The 16,090-nt window shown below is 49.5% G+C and overlaps 1 protein-coding gene across 1 annotated transcript in view; it reads left to right on the forward strand.

Moving 5' to 3' along the window:
• LOC104508770 (CUB and sushi domain-containing protein 2-like) overlaps positions 1-16,090 on the forward strand; it is a gene marked incomplete at both ends in the record, with an annotated part of 109,587 nt that overhangs the window by 73,973 nt on the left and 19,524 nt on the right. The window contains 4 exon segments of the mRNA XM_010150497.1: positions 2,834-3,036; positions 4,910-5,101; positions 7,581-7,719; positions 7,959-8,146. Coding sequence (XP_010148799.1) covers positions 2,834-3,036; positions 4,910-5,101; positions 7,581-7,719; positions 7,959-8,146 — 722 coding nt within the window.

A 16,090-nucleotide genomic window follows, 5' to 3' on the forward strand; every position in this document is an offset into this window, starting at 1 on the left:
AAACCCATGCTGTTTGGTTACAGATGTGCCTGTTGAATAGATTGATCTGCTCCGGAGCACACCAGTTTTCTTAATAAAATCTGCTACCCCGCGAGATTCCTGAACCAACTGTCGTTGGACACCCCGTGCCTTGCCGCTGTGCCACCTGGCTGTCGTGCTAAGGCTTTCCTCTCGTCGTGAAGCCGTGCCGGCGCGTCCTTTCTTAAACCTAACGGAGGGAGGTGCGTTGCTGTAGGCAGCCTGGATCCCGTGGGGGCTAGGGATGAGCTTTCCCAGGGGGTGGCAGTTCTAGGGTCAGTCTCTGCCGCCGTCTCCCTGTTTCCCAGGTCTTTGGCAATGAGTTTTCGCTGGCAGCTCTGGCTAACTAGGACCAGTTAGCCTGAGAGCGAGCATCGTGAGGCTGACCCACCTGTGGAGAACAGCTCTGCTACCATCCAGTCTTATTTTCCTCGAGTCCAGCTTTTTTTCCCTTTGCACAAGGTCTCTGCTAGGTAGATCTATGATTCAGCTCTTTTGGTTTCTGTCAGATTCTGTGGACATCATTTTGTTGCTGAGTACATTGCAGTGAGTGGGTTTGGGGTTTTTTTTCCCCTTTTATGGTTCTACCTGATTTATTTATGTTTGCCCCAGATAAATGGGAAAGCAGCCAAGCGAATGCTTCCTTGTTTCCCGCCGTGGGCTGTCAGGGTTTTAAGCACAGTACCTGATGGGTTTGTTTTTTGCGGATCCTTCTCAGCGCAGTTTATAGATTTCTGTCCCCGTTTCAAGCTGGCGTGCCTCGAGTTACCCCACGTTAGCCTGGTTTCTTTGTGTCAGGTGGTATTTCCCCCCAGTGATAATGTGGCAGTGAAAAACAGAGGCAATTAAATGCCGTCTCTTCAGTGGGTATTTTAAGGGCAGGAGTGGAAGGGGCTGAAGCCTGATGTATCGCCACCTTTAGCTGATAACTCCCTTGGGTGTAACAGTAATAATGGCAGTATCTTACACTTCGAAGGTACTTCTGAGCTTGGAAGATCCCAGGGCACCTCCTGGATTCATCTGCTTCGCACCCTTCCACGGGTTGGTTTGGTGGGGAGAAGGGCAGTGTGATACCCCCCCCAGCCCAGGGTGGGAAGGAGAGGAGCATCCCACCAGGGGCTTAGAAGAGGACAGGTTTGTCCTGTCCCAGAGTGCCACCAACCCTTTCCTGGGTATGGAGGGAGCCTCTGGCCTTCTCCCACCCCCTTAGGTCCATCTGGTACAGGCTCTGAAGTGGATTTCCCCACCGTGATGAGCTCTGTCAGCATCTTGGGCTTTCCCTTGGGAATTTGCTGTGGAAGTGCCAACAGGCATATCCCTGGTTTAGCGTAAAAGCAGAAGACGAGCTCCGAGGAGTGCTGCTGAGGCGGGTCAGGGCTGACGAGCCTTTGCTGCATACGCTGAAGGCCTTGCAGTGCTCTCTCGGGGGCAGAGCGAGCTGTAAAATACGCAGAGCAAGGAAATGAAATCTGCATTCGGAGCATCGTAATAAATACCTCGTTGAGCACACAGTGTGATGCCATTGCCAGCCGCCAGTTTTCTCTCCCTTGCCTTCTGCCTGTGGATTTTGGAGAGCTGGCTCATACTGCCTCGCTTTTTCTTTATTTCTTACTGAAATTACTCTCTTGGCCGATCTAGACACTGTTTTGCAATATCCAGATCTTTATAAAACATGTCAAAATCCTCGGAGGTGCTGCAATCCAGCATTCAGAGTTTGCACCCACCTGCTTGCCACCCTCCCACACACCCTTTTCTGCCCCTTTTTACTAACCTCCAGGGCAGTTAACACCCTGCTAAGGGTTATTTTTTCCCAGCATAATGCTCTTTTAATTGAGTGGTATTGCTGATTTCTTTTTCTCCCTCCCCTCCCCTCACACAGGATGAGCTTGGTGCCATGAGCAAATTCTTTGATCTGAATGCAGGTAACAAAAATCAATGCATTTTATCAGTAGATGCTGGCTCTTGACAATAAGCTGTTCCTTGCAGGACACCAAAAAAAGCAAAAGGACAGCCAAGGTTGTTGCTGTGTGCAGCGCAGGGACAGTGTGTGAACTGGATGAATATATGTAAGTGGTCTGAAGGGACCCCAGCACGGTTTCTGCTAATTCTCTTTTAGAACAAGTTTCTCAATACCTCTGTGTGATCTGGTGGAGAGCTCAGTGAAACGAGGGACAGAGCCCCTTCCTCTCCTTCACAGACCTTGTACCTCTCTGCTGCAGGTTTCCTGTGCATGTCCTTGACAGAGCCTTTTGTCTGTGTGACAGCTACTCATTGCAATATCTTCAGTGTAAACCAACTGTGGTACGGGCTAGGGACGTTTCCGCTGCCCACGATGGGCTTTTGGACCTTTACCTTGTCCCTCAGGATCTTTAGGAGAGATTAATAATTTTTTTTGCTTGGGAGAGAACACCAGAAAGGACCTAACTTTTCCAAAAACATTGGTATCCACGACTCAGTTGTTGTTTGGTTATGGATGTGTTTTATTAGGGAGGCATGTGACCGAGAAATCTCGGGTTTTAGGGACATAGTCTAGCAGAGGGCTAAAGCACTTGGTCCGAGCTGCATTGCAGGTAACAGGAGAGAACACGTTCCTTGTGTGCTGAGCTGCCTTAGGCTGGTCTCTGATCCTTGCAGGAAAACAGGCAGAGCTCAGTCTGTGGTCTGACTTCCAGTTCATTGTTGCAGGTAACAGGGGAGAACACGTTCCTTGTGGGCTGAGCTGCCTCAGGCTGGTACCAGTCACGTCTCTGATAATTGCAGGAAAACAGAAAGAGCTCGGTCTGTGGTCTGACTTCCAGTTCATTTTGCCACACAGGCTCCACTTCATGGTTTTCCACACCGAGGAGTTCCACGATGTGCTGAGGATCTGGGACGGTCCAGTGGAGAACGGCATCCTCCTAAAGGAGATGAGCGGCTCCGTCCTACCCGGCGACGTGCACAGTACCTTCAACTCTGTCATCCTTCAGTTCAACACCGATTTCTTCACGAGCAAGCAGGGCTTTGCTGTTCAGTTTTCAGGTAGGCTTTGCATTGTTTCCTCAGCGTTGCGCAGGCCTGGCTTTGCTAAGAAGGGGTTTCAGGTCTGTCTACAAACTGCTGATGGTGAGCAAATGACACCGCGCAGAGCAGGGTGGGGGGAACGGTGCAGTCTTCCAGCAACTTTGGGTGCAGCCTCTGCAGATAGAGGAAAACTCTTGTATTTTGTCCTTGGAATGCAGGTGAAGTCTGTGCTCCCTCTGCTACAGTCACCTTCACAGTGGTGAGCTTGGCAGCAAGACGTAGAGCAGCACATTGTGGAATGCACGAGAAGGCGTTACAGAGATTTTCCACTGCATTCCCACGGGTCCCTTAGAGACACCAGTTTGCAGGCAACTTCCCCTAGGCGTTGTGAGAGCAGTCAGTCAGTGGTCTCAGAAATCCAAGTCCATTTAAAATCCCTCAAATTGGATCCCCTGAGGCGCAGATCACAAGAAGCTCTACCGGCTGTAGGGCTGTCATTGCTAGCAGCAGCACGATGTGTAACGCAGCTGCAGTCTGTCACTGCCTCAGTCTTGGTGGGCATTACTGAAGACTCAGCCTTGCAAACACATTAATTTTGGTTATATTAGGGTGGGACGTTTCAACATTCACACACAGGTTTCTGGGGTGCAGCCCTTCACTGGCGCATCTGGTAGCCAACCATTAGGTGCCTGTTTTGGAGATGGCAGAAGGCAGGGAGGGTGTTGGGTGAACGATGGTACAACCTTCCTGGGACTCAGACACATCTGAGCCTCAGAGCTCGTTCTGTCTCTCCCAAGTTTTTGCCTGTAGCTTTCTGTTCACGGTGCCTTGCATGGCTGGGAGAACAGGCCAGCTGTTTGGGAAGAGTTTGTGCTGGGTACAGGACCTTCTGGGATGACCAAGACAGAGGGAGAGCTTTGTGTCACCCAGCACAGCTCTGCCATCCTCTTTCTTTGCCAGGCTTGTGTCTCAGCTTGCCAGGAAGGACCAGCCTGGGCTGCTAACTTGCTTATCTTCAGTTGCACAGAAAGAGAGAGAGGGATTTCCTCTGGCTCGTTTAAGAAGAGCTTTCTCCAAACTGGCTGGGTGTAATAGATTCTCATCAACTTAGCAGGAAATAAGCTCTGCTCTGCTGCCTGATACAGAGCTGGTCTTTATTGAATGGTTCTGCTCAAAGCCTTTGTTCACAAGGTGTGATGAAGTAGCCAGACCTGAGCTCACAAGTGCACGGTTTTGGATCTTGTAAACTTTAATGATCTATATAAGCTTGCAAAACTTGTATTACTCCAGGACTTCCCATACTTTTAAGTTGTTGTAGTGTTGACAGACCGCGAGCTCAGTCAGCAGTGAGGCTGTGCTGCCTGACCCAGCTGAGAAGCAGCCGAGGGGGTCATCGCGTAGCTCGAAGGGACGTAGCAGCGAGACTGGGAGGGAAACGTGCGTTTCTAAAGGTCAGGCTTGATGCTTCGCAGGGCTAAAGGCTAAATTGCTCTGCCACTCAGGGGAAGTGGAAAGTGCTAGCAGATTAGTTTATTTTGCAGCATGTGTCTGACACAGAATTCTATAAAAATGCCATGTAAGATCAGTGGATGTCTGGACTTATTAAGTAAACATGCATGTGCACAATTATACATCAGACTCGCGCTCTGTGTAGTGCACTTGAACTTGCCATTCCCCAGAGCCTTTACCAGCTGGAGTGGCAGATGCTCAGTGGAAAGCAAAAGCCAGTTTTTATGTATGTGGCAACTTTAAGGGATACTGAAGGGGAAGAGAGGAAGAATGAAGTCATTCGTGGGATATCTGTTTAAGGAGAGTCTAAGTGCAGCTGATGCTGTAATTCTGTATAAAATATAAGTACATATATCACATACATATTTTTAATACTCTTCAGTTTCGACTGCCACTTCCTGCAATGACCCAGGAATTCCCCAGAACGGGAGCCGGAGTGGTGACAGCAAAGAGGCAGGTGACTCCATCGTCTTCCAGTGTAATCCAGGATACGCCCTGCAAGGGGAGGCCAAAATCACTTGCGTGCAGATTGAGAACAGATTTTTCTGGCAACCAGACCCTCCCTCCTGCATAGGTATGAACACGCATCCATCTTCCCATTGCGCTGGTTCCCTGCCCTGTTTCATTGCAAGACTTCTGCATCTGAAGGGGGTGAGTCCCTCCTGGGTTGAGGAGATGTGTGACAAGGTGTCTATGTCTCGGGTAGCTGTCTCGGAGAACTGCTTTTTAGGTTTATCCCCCAGAGTGTCTGGGACAATCAGAATCTAGTTCATGCTGGAAGCTGGTAGGACATACTACGATGTAAGTGATGATATTTAACCTGACAAGTCAAAATTGAAGGCTGCTTTGAAACTCAGGTTGGTAGAGAGGGTTGGGGTTGTGGGTGAGTAACTTCTGCATGAAGAGACAGCAGGGTCTGACAGGAGAAAGATCTGTCTGACATTTTCTTTGAGCTCATAAAGTAGTAAAAGAAGCTCATAAAAGTGATTCTTTTTAATATGTCCAGAACACATAAAAATAGTCATGCTAAGCACATAAGAGCAATAAACATCAAATTTGCTGGCCAATTAGATGCTGGCCACAAATTACTTCTCTTGTAACCTTCATTCCTGTTTATGCACTGTTACCCCAAGCAAGAAAAATCAGTGAATTCTGCTTCTAACCTCTGATTTAATGCCAGCCAGGAAACTTCTGCAGCATGCTCAGGATTTATGCTCCCTGCAGGTGACTCGGTTTCTGAATGACTGTCTTGATGATTGAGTGTGGCACCCTTTCAGCCTGAAAGAGACAGTCCTTTTAAGCTTCCCGGAGCTATAACTAAATCCTGTTGTTACATGTCATGCCCATCTTGTCATTCTCCTGCTGGGTTTTCTTTCACACCAGGAGCTGGGCTCTCAGTCCTTCTCGGAGAAGTTTAGCCAGTGCCTTCATCTTGAACTCTCATGGGTTACCTCCAGTTTGACTTGGAGATACTGTGTTGGGTCCTTTTTGAACAGAAGTCTGGCAGTCGTGTTTTAGGAGTCAGAAACTCTGTGGAAAAGCTGAAAGCAATGTCCTGCTCCTTCTCTCTGTTCAGCGACAAGGGATTTGGAGGGATAATCGGTGGTCAAATACCAGTTTCATAACAACTGTCTAACAGGCTGCCTGCTTAGAGCGGAAGGGAAAACGGAGTTTCATTTAGGGATTGGATTTTATGTTGGTATTTAGCATTTCAGATGTATTTTCACATCTTCATTGTACAACTCCTGCAGTCCCTAAACCATGTGGGCTGAACTGGAGCCTCAGCTCAAACAACCCCCAGAGGCTTTTGGGGTATTTGAAGTCTGACCCAACTCCAAACAGCCATGGTGTGGACCTGTTTGTAGTTTAAAACCTTTGGAGACTGCGGGTGGGATTTTCAAAGAAATCAGAAGGCGTTGAACAGGCATCTCCCTTAGGCTTTTCAGAAATGAGTCTGTACACTTTAGTTTCTTCTGGAATTTTCCCCTGACTTTACAGTCTGGAAGAGGAACTCACCCTAAGGGTTAAGGTGAACAGACACAGAATAGGTGCTTGTGGTTCTTCCACGTTCCTTGTGTGTGACCTTCAGCTGAACTCTCTGCCGTGCTGTGATTTCCTTGTCTGTTTGAGAGGGATAACAGTTCCCGGTGCTTGCGGTACCCTGTGACTGGACTTGATTGAAGAAGTTGCTTTTGGGCCTTGGAGAAGGGTCTCCAGTTCAATCTCCACTGTGATCTTTATCGAACAGCCCCACTACATTTTACCCGATTTCTGGAGATTCTTACGTAGTTGCAGGGCTTTATAAAAGCTCACAGGATACACACACATCCTCACTGCCCAATGGAAGGTCCTTCAGGATTTGTTCTCTCCCGTGCTAGGTCATTCCCCACTCGGTGTTTGCGCTGCTGTTGGCTCGTTAGTGTCAGACACAGAGTTTAACACAGCCTGCGCTCCCCTCTCTCTCACCCCATCCCAAATCTTGGAGAATCGATCGTAGCAACAGGGGGAATCTTAGAGCATCGACCCTCGTGAATACGCTGCAAAAAGGCTGACGGTAATAAATCAATCCTGAGCGTTTCCCACAGTGGAAATACATGCAGGCTTTATTTCAGCCTTAAAAAAGTCATAACGGATTTTTCAGTCAGCTTGGCTGTAATGCATTGGTGACTGTGATAAACATGAACACCCATTAGACCCAGACAACACGTTTTCGCTTATCTACCAGCCCTCCAGACTTTGACCAGGAGCTGCCTAAATAAATGCAACAGAAGAGCCTAAAGCATCTCTCTCCTTCCGGCTGCTCACTTAGAGATCTTAGGAAGATTGTGATAGCATCCACAGCCCTGTTCCTCTGTGTGTGTGCCCTGTCTGGAACAACAGAGCCCTCATGTCTGCAAGGGCCACCGCGAGCGTGTAATACACGTCTCGTTACCAGACAGCCTTGCTAACGGCCTCTCTGCCCTTATCTGCCCCCGCTGCTCCCTGCATCTCATCTACTATGTTTTAGGTTCCTCCAAGACAAAGCCTCATCCCTTTGCTTTGTTGCCTTCCAGCTCCCTGCGGAGGGATCTTGACGGGACCGGCAGGAGTGATCTTGTCCCCGCAGTACCCGGAGCCCTACCCGCCGGGGAAGGAGTGCGACTGGAAGCTGACGGTCTCTCCGGATTACGTCATCGCCCTGGTCTTTCATACGTACGTACCCGACAGCTCTTTGGTTCCGCTTCTGGGGCTGCCCGTGGGGTTCGGGGGGGCACTGCCTGGGTGAGGTGGGTCTGCGTGGGGGTCCTGTCCTCTCCCAAGGAATGAATCCAAACCTGGCAGAAGCAGTCCCTCGGCTGTGTAGCGGTACGGCCCATCGCGACCAGCGTGTCTGTACCCCGGGGCTGCTGCAGCATGCCCATGCTTCAAGCACTCTTCCTTTGGCTCTGCAGCTTCAGTTTGGAGCCTGGCTATGATTTCCTTCATATCTACGATGGACCCGACTCACTCAGCCCCCTCATTGGAAGTTTTTACGGCTCCCAGCTTCCTGAGAGGATAGAGAGCAGCAGTAACAGCCTATTCCTCGCGTTCCGGAGCGATGCATCGGTCAGCAACACCGGATTTGTCATTGACTACACAGGTAAGAGCATTTTGGAGTGCACCAGGCCCAGCTGACTCAGCAAATACTGGGATTTTACCTGCACTTATTTCGGGTTAAACAGCCCGGCTGCGAACCAGATGGGAGAAACTCTAGAAACTGTGGAAACCTCTCTTCGGGCAGTAATCCTGCTGTCTGCTTTGCTACCGCCAAAGCTGATTGAGGCACGGGAGGGAAAATTGGGAGTTGAAGAGAGGGGATCCTGAGGGCTGGCAGAAGAGCCCGGGTACAGAAGGTAGATAAGAGCGGCATAAAAGGACTGTTACGTGGCTGAGGATCAGTCACATGTGGCTGCTTCTGTCTGGGGCTTTCATTAACAGAGAAGAAAGTTTTTTCATCTTTTTTTCCTTTTTCTTTAAAGAAAGTCAAGGGAGATTCCCAGAAAGCATGTTTTTATGTACAGGCTGTATTCTCTATAATCTTTCTTGCTCCACACTGAATTTAAATAGTTTTCTCTTCTCCTTAGTGAGCAGAACATGCACTTCATTCCAGATCTGAGCTTGCAGAATATTAGAGAATGCTGAACGGGTAACTGGTGATTGGGAATGCTCCACGTTGCTGTGGATTTAAAATTTATACCTAGTGGCAAGAGCGGCTTTGCCCAAGGAAAGGAGGTGCAGACATTCATATCCAATACAGGATCTCAGTCTGAATTTCTGATACTGTCAGGAGAGTCCCAAACGGTTGGGTGGCTGTATCCAGAGGCAGGGATTGCAGAGGGGGTGCTCGGCTCTCTTGAGTCAGTGGAGCTCTCTGGAAATCTGTGTGTTTTGCTTCACTTAAGTTTCTAAAGCATCTAGTTAAAAATTCACTAATAAGTAGTAAAATGACCGGGATAGTTCACAGGTACCTGTGTAATTAGAGCAGTGCCTTGTTTTTTTCTTGCTTGCTTGAGGAGGAAGCAAATCATTTTGGTGGCTCCAGCTTTAACGGTGAGAGAGAGGGACAGAGGTTAGAGTTCTCCCTGGGTGCTTTTAGCTCTCTGCTGATGGAGCAGGCTGAGAAGTGACAGACCTGGCACTGCTGCTCTGGGAGATGGGGAAAAAAAAGGGAAGCTTTGGCAGAGTGTGTTCCTTGTTTGTGCATTAGGTGGGTGGGAGAATGGAGTTGTTACAAACTGGAGTAAAAAATACGCTCTGAAAAGCTGGATCTGGTGAGCCAGGATTATGCAGAATGGAGAAAAGGATTAAAAATCGGGTAAAAAAAAAAAAACAGGGCTAGAAAGAACCGATTTTTCAAGCCTGCTCTGGCCTGCGTGGACTGGTTTGTAGTCGGGGGAAGAGTGCCCGTGGCTTCAGATGCTCTGGATGTGTGGCTTTGCGCCCGCGATGTATGCTGCGGAACAGGCTGTTGAGCTTTGCTGGCCCGGCCGTGTGCTGCGGAAAACCTGTGTGGGGCGGGGGGTAGCCGTAGCAGCTCGTGCTGGAGAGCTGACGGGCTGCTGCTGCTGCTGCTTTCCGTGCGTGCTCGGGCAGTTCTCTCTTCCCACACCCCGTCCCCGCTCGGGGCTTCCTGCCTTGAGTTGACCTGACCAGAGGTTAAACGATAGTAAATGGGCAATTCCTGTTAGTTATGCTGAACAGATGAATTTCCCTCTAGTAAAGTTATGGAATAGGAAGGCAGAGACAATCAGCACTGCTTAAGATTCAAGAGATGACGTTTTCTGCTCTCATTAGAATTAATTTTACTGAAAATGAAGTCTTGGCGTTTCTTCTTTTCCCCTTCCTTTTTTGGGTAGCCAGAAAGTAGTTAACAAATGAAATCTCATTAAATGAGGGTGGTTGTGCAATGCGTTTTTCTCCTAAACACTCCTACGGTGTTAATCACACCTACGTACTTCCCACGAAGCCAAACTGCTGGGAGAAAAGAGCGAGGCGTTAACTTTGCTCATTAATTTCCCCGCGCTGTAAAAGGAACCTGGGATTCGAGGCTGAGGCGCGGCAGAAAATAGAACTTCGGGGAATCGAAGGAAGAAGAAAAGAAAGGCAGGAGGGAGCGTGCGTGAAAGAAAATCAGCTAGCGGGCTGGGCTCCTTGCCAGCTTGGAATCCCAAGCACAGTTCAGAGACGCCGTCTTCGCTCGGCTCCTCGTCGTGTTCGGTCAGTGCTGCAGCCCACGCGGGCTTCGGCCCCGGCTCCCGAAATGCCATCTGTCGCCTCTGTCGGCTGCCTGCGGAGTTCGTTACTGGGGTTTTTGTGGTCCTCTTTCGGTAACGTTTGGGGATAAAACCACCCCAAAGCTGCCATCTGTCAGTCCCTCCTCGAAACCCCGAATCTTCTCTGGGGCCGTGTCGCCGGCCTGCAGCTACAGCGCGGTGGGCGAATGTCAAACAGCCCTTCGTTTGAAACTCTTTCAGGGGCAAAGGCTCTTCAAGAGGAAGTTGTCCTCTGCGGCCAGGAGGAATGGAAAAAACAGGGAGAGGAATGAATTTGGCTCTTACTATGCCAGTTTTTGCGTAGCGCGTGGCAGTGAGCGCAAAGTGGGAATACAGCCGTGCCATAGCAAGGTGTTGGAGGGCAGATCTTCAGCCAGGGAGTTTCCCAGGTCAGCTGCGCCGATGCGGCACACCGGCGGGGTTTCTGATAGATGGACTTATCTGCTTTGCACCCACGACGCGCGCTCGGCCGCCCAGCAGCATAGAATCATAGAATGGTTTGGGTTGGAAGGGACCTTAAAGATCATCCCGTTCCAACCCCCCTGCCATGGGCAGGGACACCTTCCACTAGACCAGGGTGCTCCAAGACTCATCCAGCCTGGCTTTGGACACTTCCAGGGATGGGCCATCCACAGCTTCTCTGGGCAACCTGTTCCAGTGCCTCACCACCCTCTCTGTGAAGAATTTCTTCCTGACATCTAATCTAAACCTCCCTGATTTCAATTTATACCCATTACCCCTTGTCCTATCACTACAGACTCTTGTAAAAAGTCCTCTCCCAGTACCCTTGTAGGCCTTGTAGCATGAAACACCAAACCTGGGTTACCAGCAAAGGGGCCGTGACTCTGCTTCCCCCCTGCACGCTTGGATTCACAGGGGTTTGGTGCACCGCCTGCACAGAGCCTTGGGTTGATTCCCAGGGACAGGTGGAACTGCAGTGCAGTCATTCGGGATTTCAGCTGGGGAGGAATTAATTCTCGGGATGGCTTTCCAGCAGGGAGGAGAGTTTTGGGTTCGGGCTTGTTCCTGGGAAGGAAGACGTGCTCTGCTCAGGCATCCCGTGTGAGGTCTGCTGAGGTTATCCCTCACAGAGAGCTCGCGTGCAGCAGCAGCTCCGTTCATGTGGTCCTTTCCGGGGAAGCAGCGTGCTGTGTCCGTAGCAGTTCTGCTTGAGCCCGACGGGCGTTAGTCTGACAAAGCAGCAGGATAAGCACCTTCCACATGAGGAAAGGCTGGGAGCTGGGGCTGTTCAGCTGGAGAAGAGGAGGCTGAGAGGGATCTTATCAATGCTTATCAATATCTAAAGGGTGGGTGTCAGGAAGATGGTGTCCTATGTGGTGTCACCAATTAGGTGACACCTAAGTGGTGTCCGATGACGGGATGAGGGGAACTGGGAAGTTCAGCCTAACCATGAGGAAACCCTTCTTCCCTGTGAGGGTGACAGAGCCCTGAACAGGCTGCCCAGAGGAGTCCCCTTCCCTGGAGACTTTCCAGAGCCCCTGGATTTGTTCCTGTGTGATCTGCTCTAGGGCATCCTGCTCTGGCACGGGGTTGGAGTGGATGATCTCCGGAGGTCCCTTCCATCCCCTTCCACTCTGTGAATCTGTAAAATAGGAAAGGGCAGTTATAAAACAAAACCTTAAACACAGGAAAGAGCTGGCTTGCAGTGTACCCAGAATTTATCACTTGTTCCGGTTGCTGCTTAAGAATTCTTTTAAAGTGGCTCAGCTACGGAAAACTAAGGTTTTTAACTCAGTATCTCTACATGTATTGTGTCTTGAACCAAGATAATATTTGGGCGTCTTAGTTACACTTGGGAGATTTCTGGTTACAGAGCAACATGGGGTGAGTTTGAAAAACTGTTTCCAGTCAATTTAAAAGACCCCTTGGTATGAGGGTCTGCCATTAGGCTGCTGTTGCCAGCAAATGCTACCAGAGACTCTGCATTTCACCAGGGATGAACCTCTGAGGTGAAGATTCTTTTCTCATGGGGAAATCCACTGAATTCTAGTAATCAGCTTGCATTGCAGCACCTCACAAACCACAGATTTTAAGATCCATTTTATGTATTCATAGGCTGATGCTTCTAAAGGGAGACCGCACCTTGTTAGTCCTGTAAGGGACAGACTAGTCGTTTGGAGAGCTTTTCCCAAATTATTCCTTCCCCCCACCCCCGTATGTTTTAGGGGCTGGGGACCTGTTGTCGTGGGGACAGAAGCGGGTCAAACTCCATCAGTCACTGCCTCCATCTGAGCAGCTTCCCCTGACACCGGGTGCTGACTGGCACCCAGGGTGTGTGTTCAGGGTGGCTCCTCGTGCTTTGGGCAGAGGGTGGGAAGGAGTTCCCAGGCTGGATACTCCGGAGCGGGAGGTTTTCTTACGCTTTTTAGTCCTTGCTGTTTCTGTTGTGGGCCAGAAGTGAAGAGGCGTGAAATTGAAAGCAAATGAAGCAAAACTGATTATTTTTCACCCTTCCAAAGGAATAAAAAAAAACCCCCAAACCCCAAGCCTTATTTCAAATCTGTTATTATTTTGCCAGAACTATTCTGTGCCCATCCTCAGCGTATAAGCATATATTCAGCATTGCTTATGGGTTATTTAAGGTGGAAATTGCCACAGAAAGACTATTCTGTAAACCCCATTGCAAAGCAGGCTGTTTAAAAACATCCAGTACTGTTTGCTGTTAAAACAGTCAGAAGGGAGAGATGATGCTTGACCCTGAAACAACTTGTGTTTGAAAACCAGATCTGTCTCTTGGCAAAGGGAGCCCATTCAGCTGGGATGATTCCGGTCCGTTTGGAGGATGCGGGGCTCTGGTGAGCTGGTGTGGCTGCAGCCAGCGGCGCGGGATGCCAAGGCTGTTCCTGGTCTTCAAAATCCTAATATTGTGCTGTTTTTAGTGTATGATGGCTGTTGTGAAAAAAACAGTCTGCTAGACAATTTGTCCTGGGGTTGTTTTATTAAAGGCTCTTATTAATAGCCTTAATAACACTAATAGCTCATGATGTGCTGGGCAGACAACCGTGCTCCGGTGAAGCTGTTCTCCAGCAGGCAGATGAAAGCCTGACCTCCTGGTCCAGGAGCTCATGCAGGCTTTGAGTTTTCCTTGGGAAAGGAGAGGGAAAACACAGAAAATTCTGCTTTCTGTGGATTAATGATCCAGTTCTCATGGCATTTTTGTCTTGACTCTTTTTTTTAAACATTTGGCAGCCTGAATCCATGTTAATTGGGACATCAGGGTGAAGTCCTTGATTTCTGAAGTGTCTGAGTGGAAATAAAACGTTAATTCTAAATGGGCAAGCCGTGCTGTGCTCACTTCATAGCCTGATAAATCAAAGGCTGGGAAAGCTGTGGCTTTCCCACATCCCTTTCCGAGTCTTTTGCTGTCACCATGCAACCAAATGCTTCCTTAAAGTCGAGCTCCTGCCTCCCTTTGTAGCCGACTGCTGAGTATCATCGGGGCAGTTCATCTGCAGAGGAGTGTTCAGCTGGAGACAGGTGTAGGGCTGGTGTGTCGGGATGCATCCTCCTCCAAGGTGAGTGGTGTCCCTGAAGGCACAGACCCTCAAGAGAACAGAGAAACAGTCAAGAATGAGGAAAACCCAACAAAAGCAGAGGGGCTGTTGCTCGGGAATCAGCCACCGCCCTTTTTGCAGCAGTCGACGGAGTGACTTGAGCACTGAATGTCACGATTTTTCAAAGCGAGAGCAGAGGCTGAGATCAAGCACATGGCTAAAGCATCTGACAGCCGGCTGGGAGGCTGATTGACAGGCTGAAGCCACATCAACTTGTTAGATGAGAGGCAGCGAGACTGCTCAAAATAACAAGAGAGGCACAGAGTGGTCAGAAGGAAGCCGTTGGGCACAGCTTTTGTCTGAAAGGGTCTAACAAGGAGTATTAGCAATTCAGAGAAATCAAGGCTTGCAGAGTAGAAAAAATATTTTGGAGAAGTAGATGGAGCATTTGCAGGTGGCCTCGGTGTGAGAGCGGGCTCTGGGCCGTGCTGCTGCCCTGCTCAGGGCTCTGCCTGAGGGATGCGCCGATGGCCGGGCTGTGCAGGGATATTCCAGTGCCGCGCAGTGTAGCAGAGGCTCTCTTCTCCACCTGCAGCTGACGTCTCGTGGTGTAGGGATGAGTGAGGAGGGAATGTGTTCATCTGAGCAGAGCAGAGTGCCAAGGGCTTGGCTTTCCAGTGCTGTGGCTGAAACGAGCTGTTTGGTCTTGGTGTCTTACTCGTCATCACCAGGATTTCTGTGTTGTCTCAGCAGGACCTGCCGTCAGATCACACAAGGAAATCCTGGGATGAAAATATCTGCTGACTTCTTCTGTCTTAGAACTCCAATCTTCTCCCTCATGTTCTGAGTACCAAAGCTCTCTTTTGACTGCTTCTAGGCCCATGGGTGTCTCTTCCCAGGATCATTAAACTGTTTCTAGGCCCATGTCTCTTCCCAGGATCATTAAACTGGAACATCTTGTTACTTGGTTGGGGAACAGGGTTGCTCAAAGGATAAGTGGCTTATCCAAAGTTCGTGGAGCAAGACAACACTAACACGGAGCAGAAGCCAGGGCTTCGTGATTTATGGTTTGATGACGTTTGATTCTTCCCTGAGAGTGTGGGGAGGCACTTGGACAGGTTGCCCAGAGAAGCTGTGGATGCCCCATCCCTGGAAGTGTCCAAGGCCAGGCTGGATGAGACTTGGAGCAACCTGGTCTAGTGCAAGGTGTCCCTGCCCATGGCAGGGGGGTTGGAACTAGATGATCTTTAAGGTCCCTTCCAACCCAAACCAGTCTGTGATTCCATGATACAAGTGTGTAATAGTGTGTGAGGAGCATTGAGGGTTGACCCGTCTGTGGCTCCCAAAATAGGGAACTTGTGGTCCAGGAAAACCAGTGGCCTCACTCTGTGTTTCAGGGCATTTTGTGCCCTGTTTATCTGGGTCACTGGCTAGTGGTAGAGCTTTTGTGGGAAGGGAACCATAGAGCTAATCCTATTTTTCACTGCAAACAAAAGAAACAAAAACAACATCTGGGGGCTTCGCTGTTTTCTGCTTTTCCCTCCACACCTTCCCCAAATACTAAAAGCCCATGATTTAATGCTTAAACACATTGTAATTGTTCACAGACCCACTGCTCTCAGAAAAGCCCTCATCTTTAATGAGCAATTTCCAAATGACAAAAGAGCAGGATTAATCAAAGCCTCTAATTATATTTCGTGCAGAAAAAAAAAGGGAAAAAACCCACCCTCAGAAGAAGGAAAGAAATATCCCAGTCCTGACAGCTCTGTAGTCTTTACTGGAATTTTCATATGTAAATGGGGTTTTTAACTCTGCAGGGCATAGCAAACAGAGAGAAAAATGTCTTCATTTTGTCTAACTGCTTGTAATCATTTTGCCATAATTGCAGCCGTGCTGCACATCTGGAGAGCCGTGCAGCCAGCACATGGCACTGCGTGTTTCCGTGGTGAGAGCAGGCAGCTCTGCGATACGGGCACGCTAGGTGCCAGGGAGATGTGAGCAGATGCAGCCCAGCTGAAATAGGTGGCGCGTCCGGTCTGTGTTTATGTGCCCTGGTTCACAAAGCTCCCGGCAGCCTGTCCCCCGTGCACGAAAGAAGAGCGAGTGGAGATAGCTAGGTCAGAGCTCTGCCTCGTTGATTGGATTTGGGGCACCGGTAAATATGTGTGTGAACTGAAGCCTGCCTTCTTCCAGTGTGGTTGTGCTGGAGCTGAGAAAGGTCTGGACCAAAGGCTGACCTTATAATTCCCCAGGTTC

The sequence above is a fragment of the Eurypyga helias genome, unplaced genomic scaffold, assembly GCF_000690775.1.
Source record: "Eurypyga helias isolate BGI_N326 unplaced genomic scaffold, ASM69077v1 scaffold644, whole genome shotgun sequence".
Classification (NCBI taxonomy): Eukaryota; Metazoa; Chordata; class Aves; order Eurypygiformes; family Eurypygidae; genus Eurypyga; species Eurypyga helias.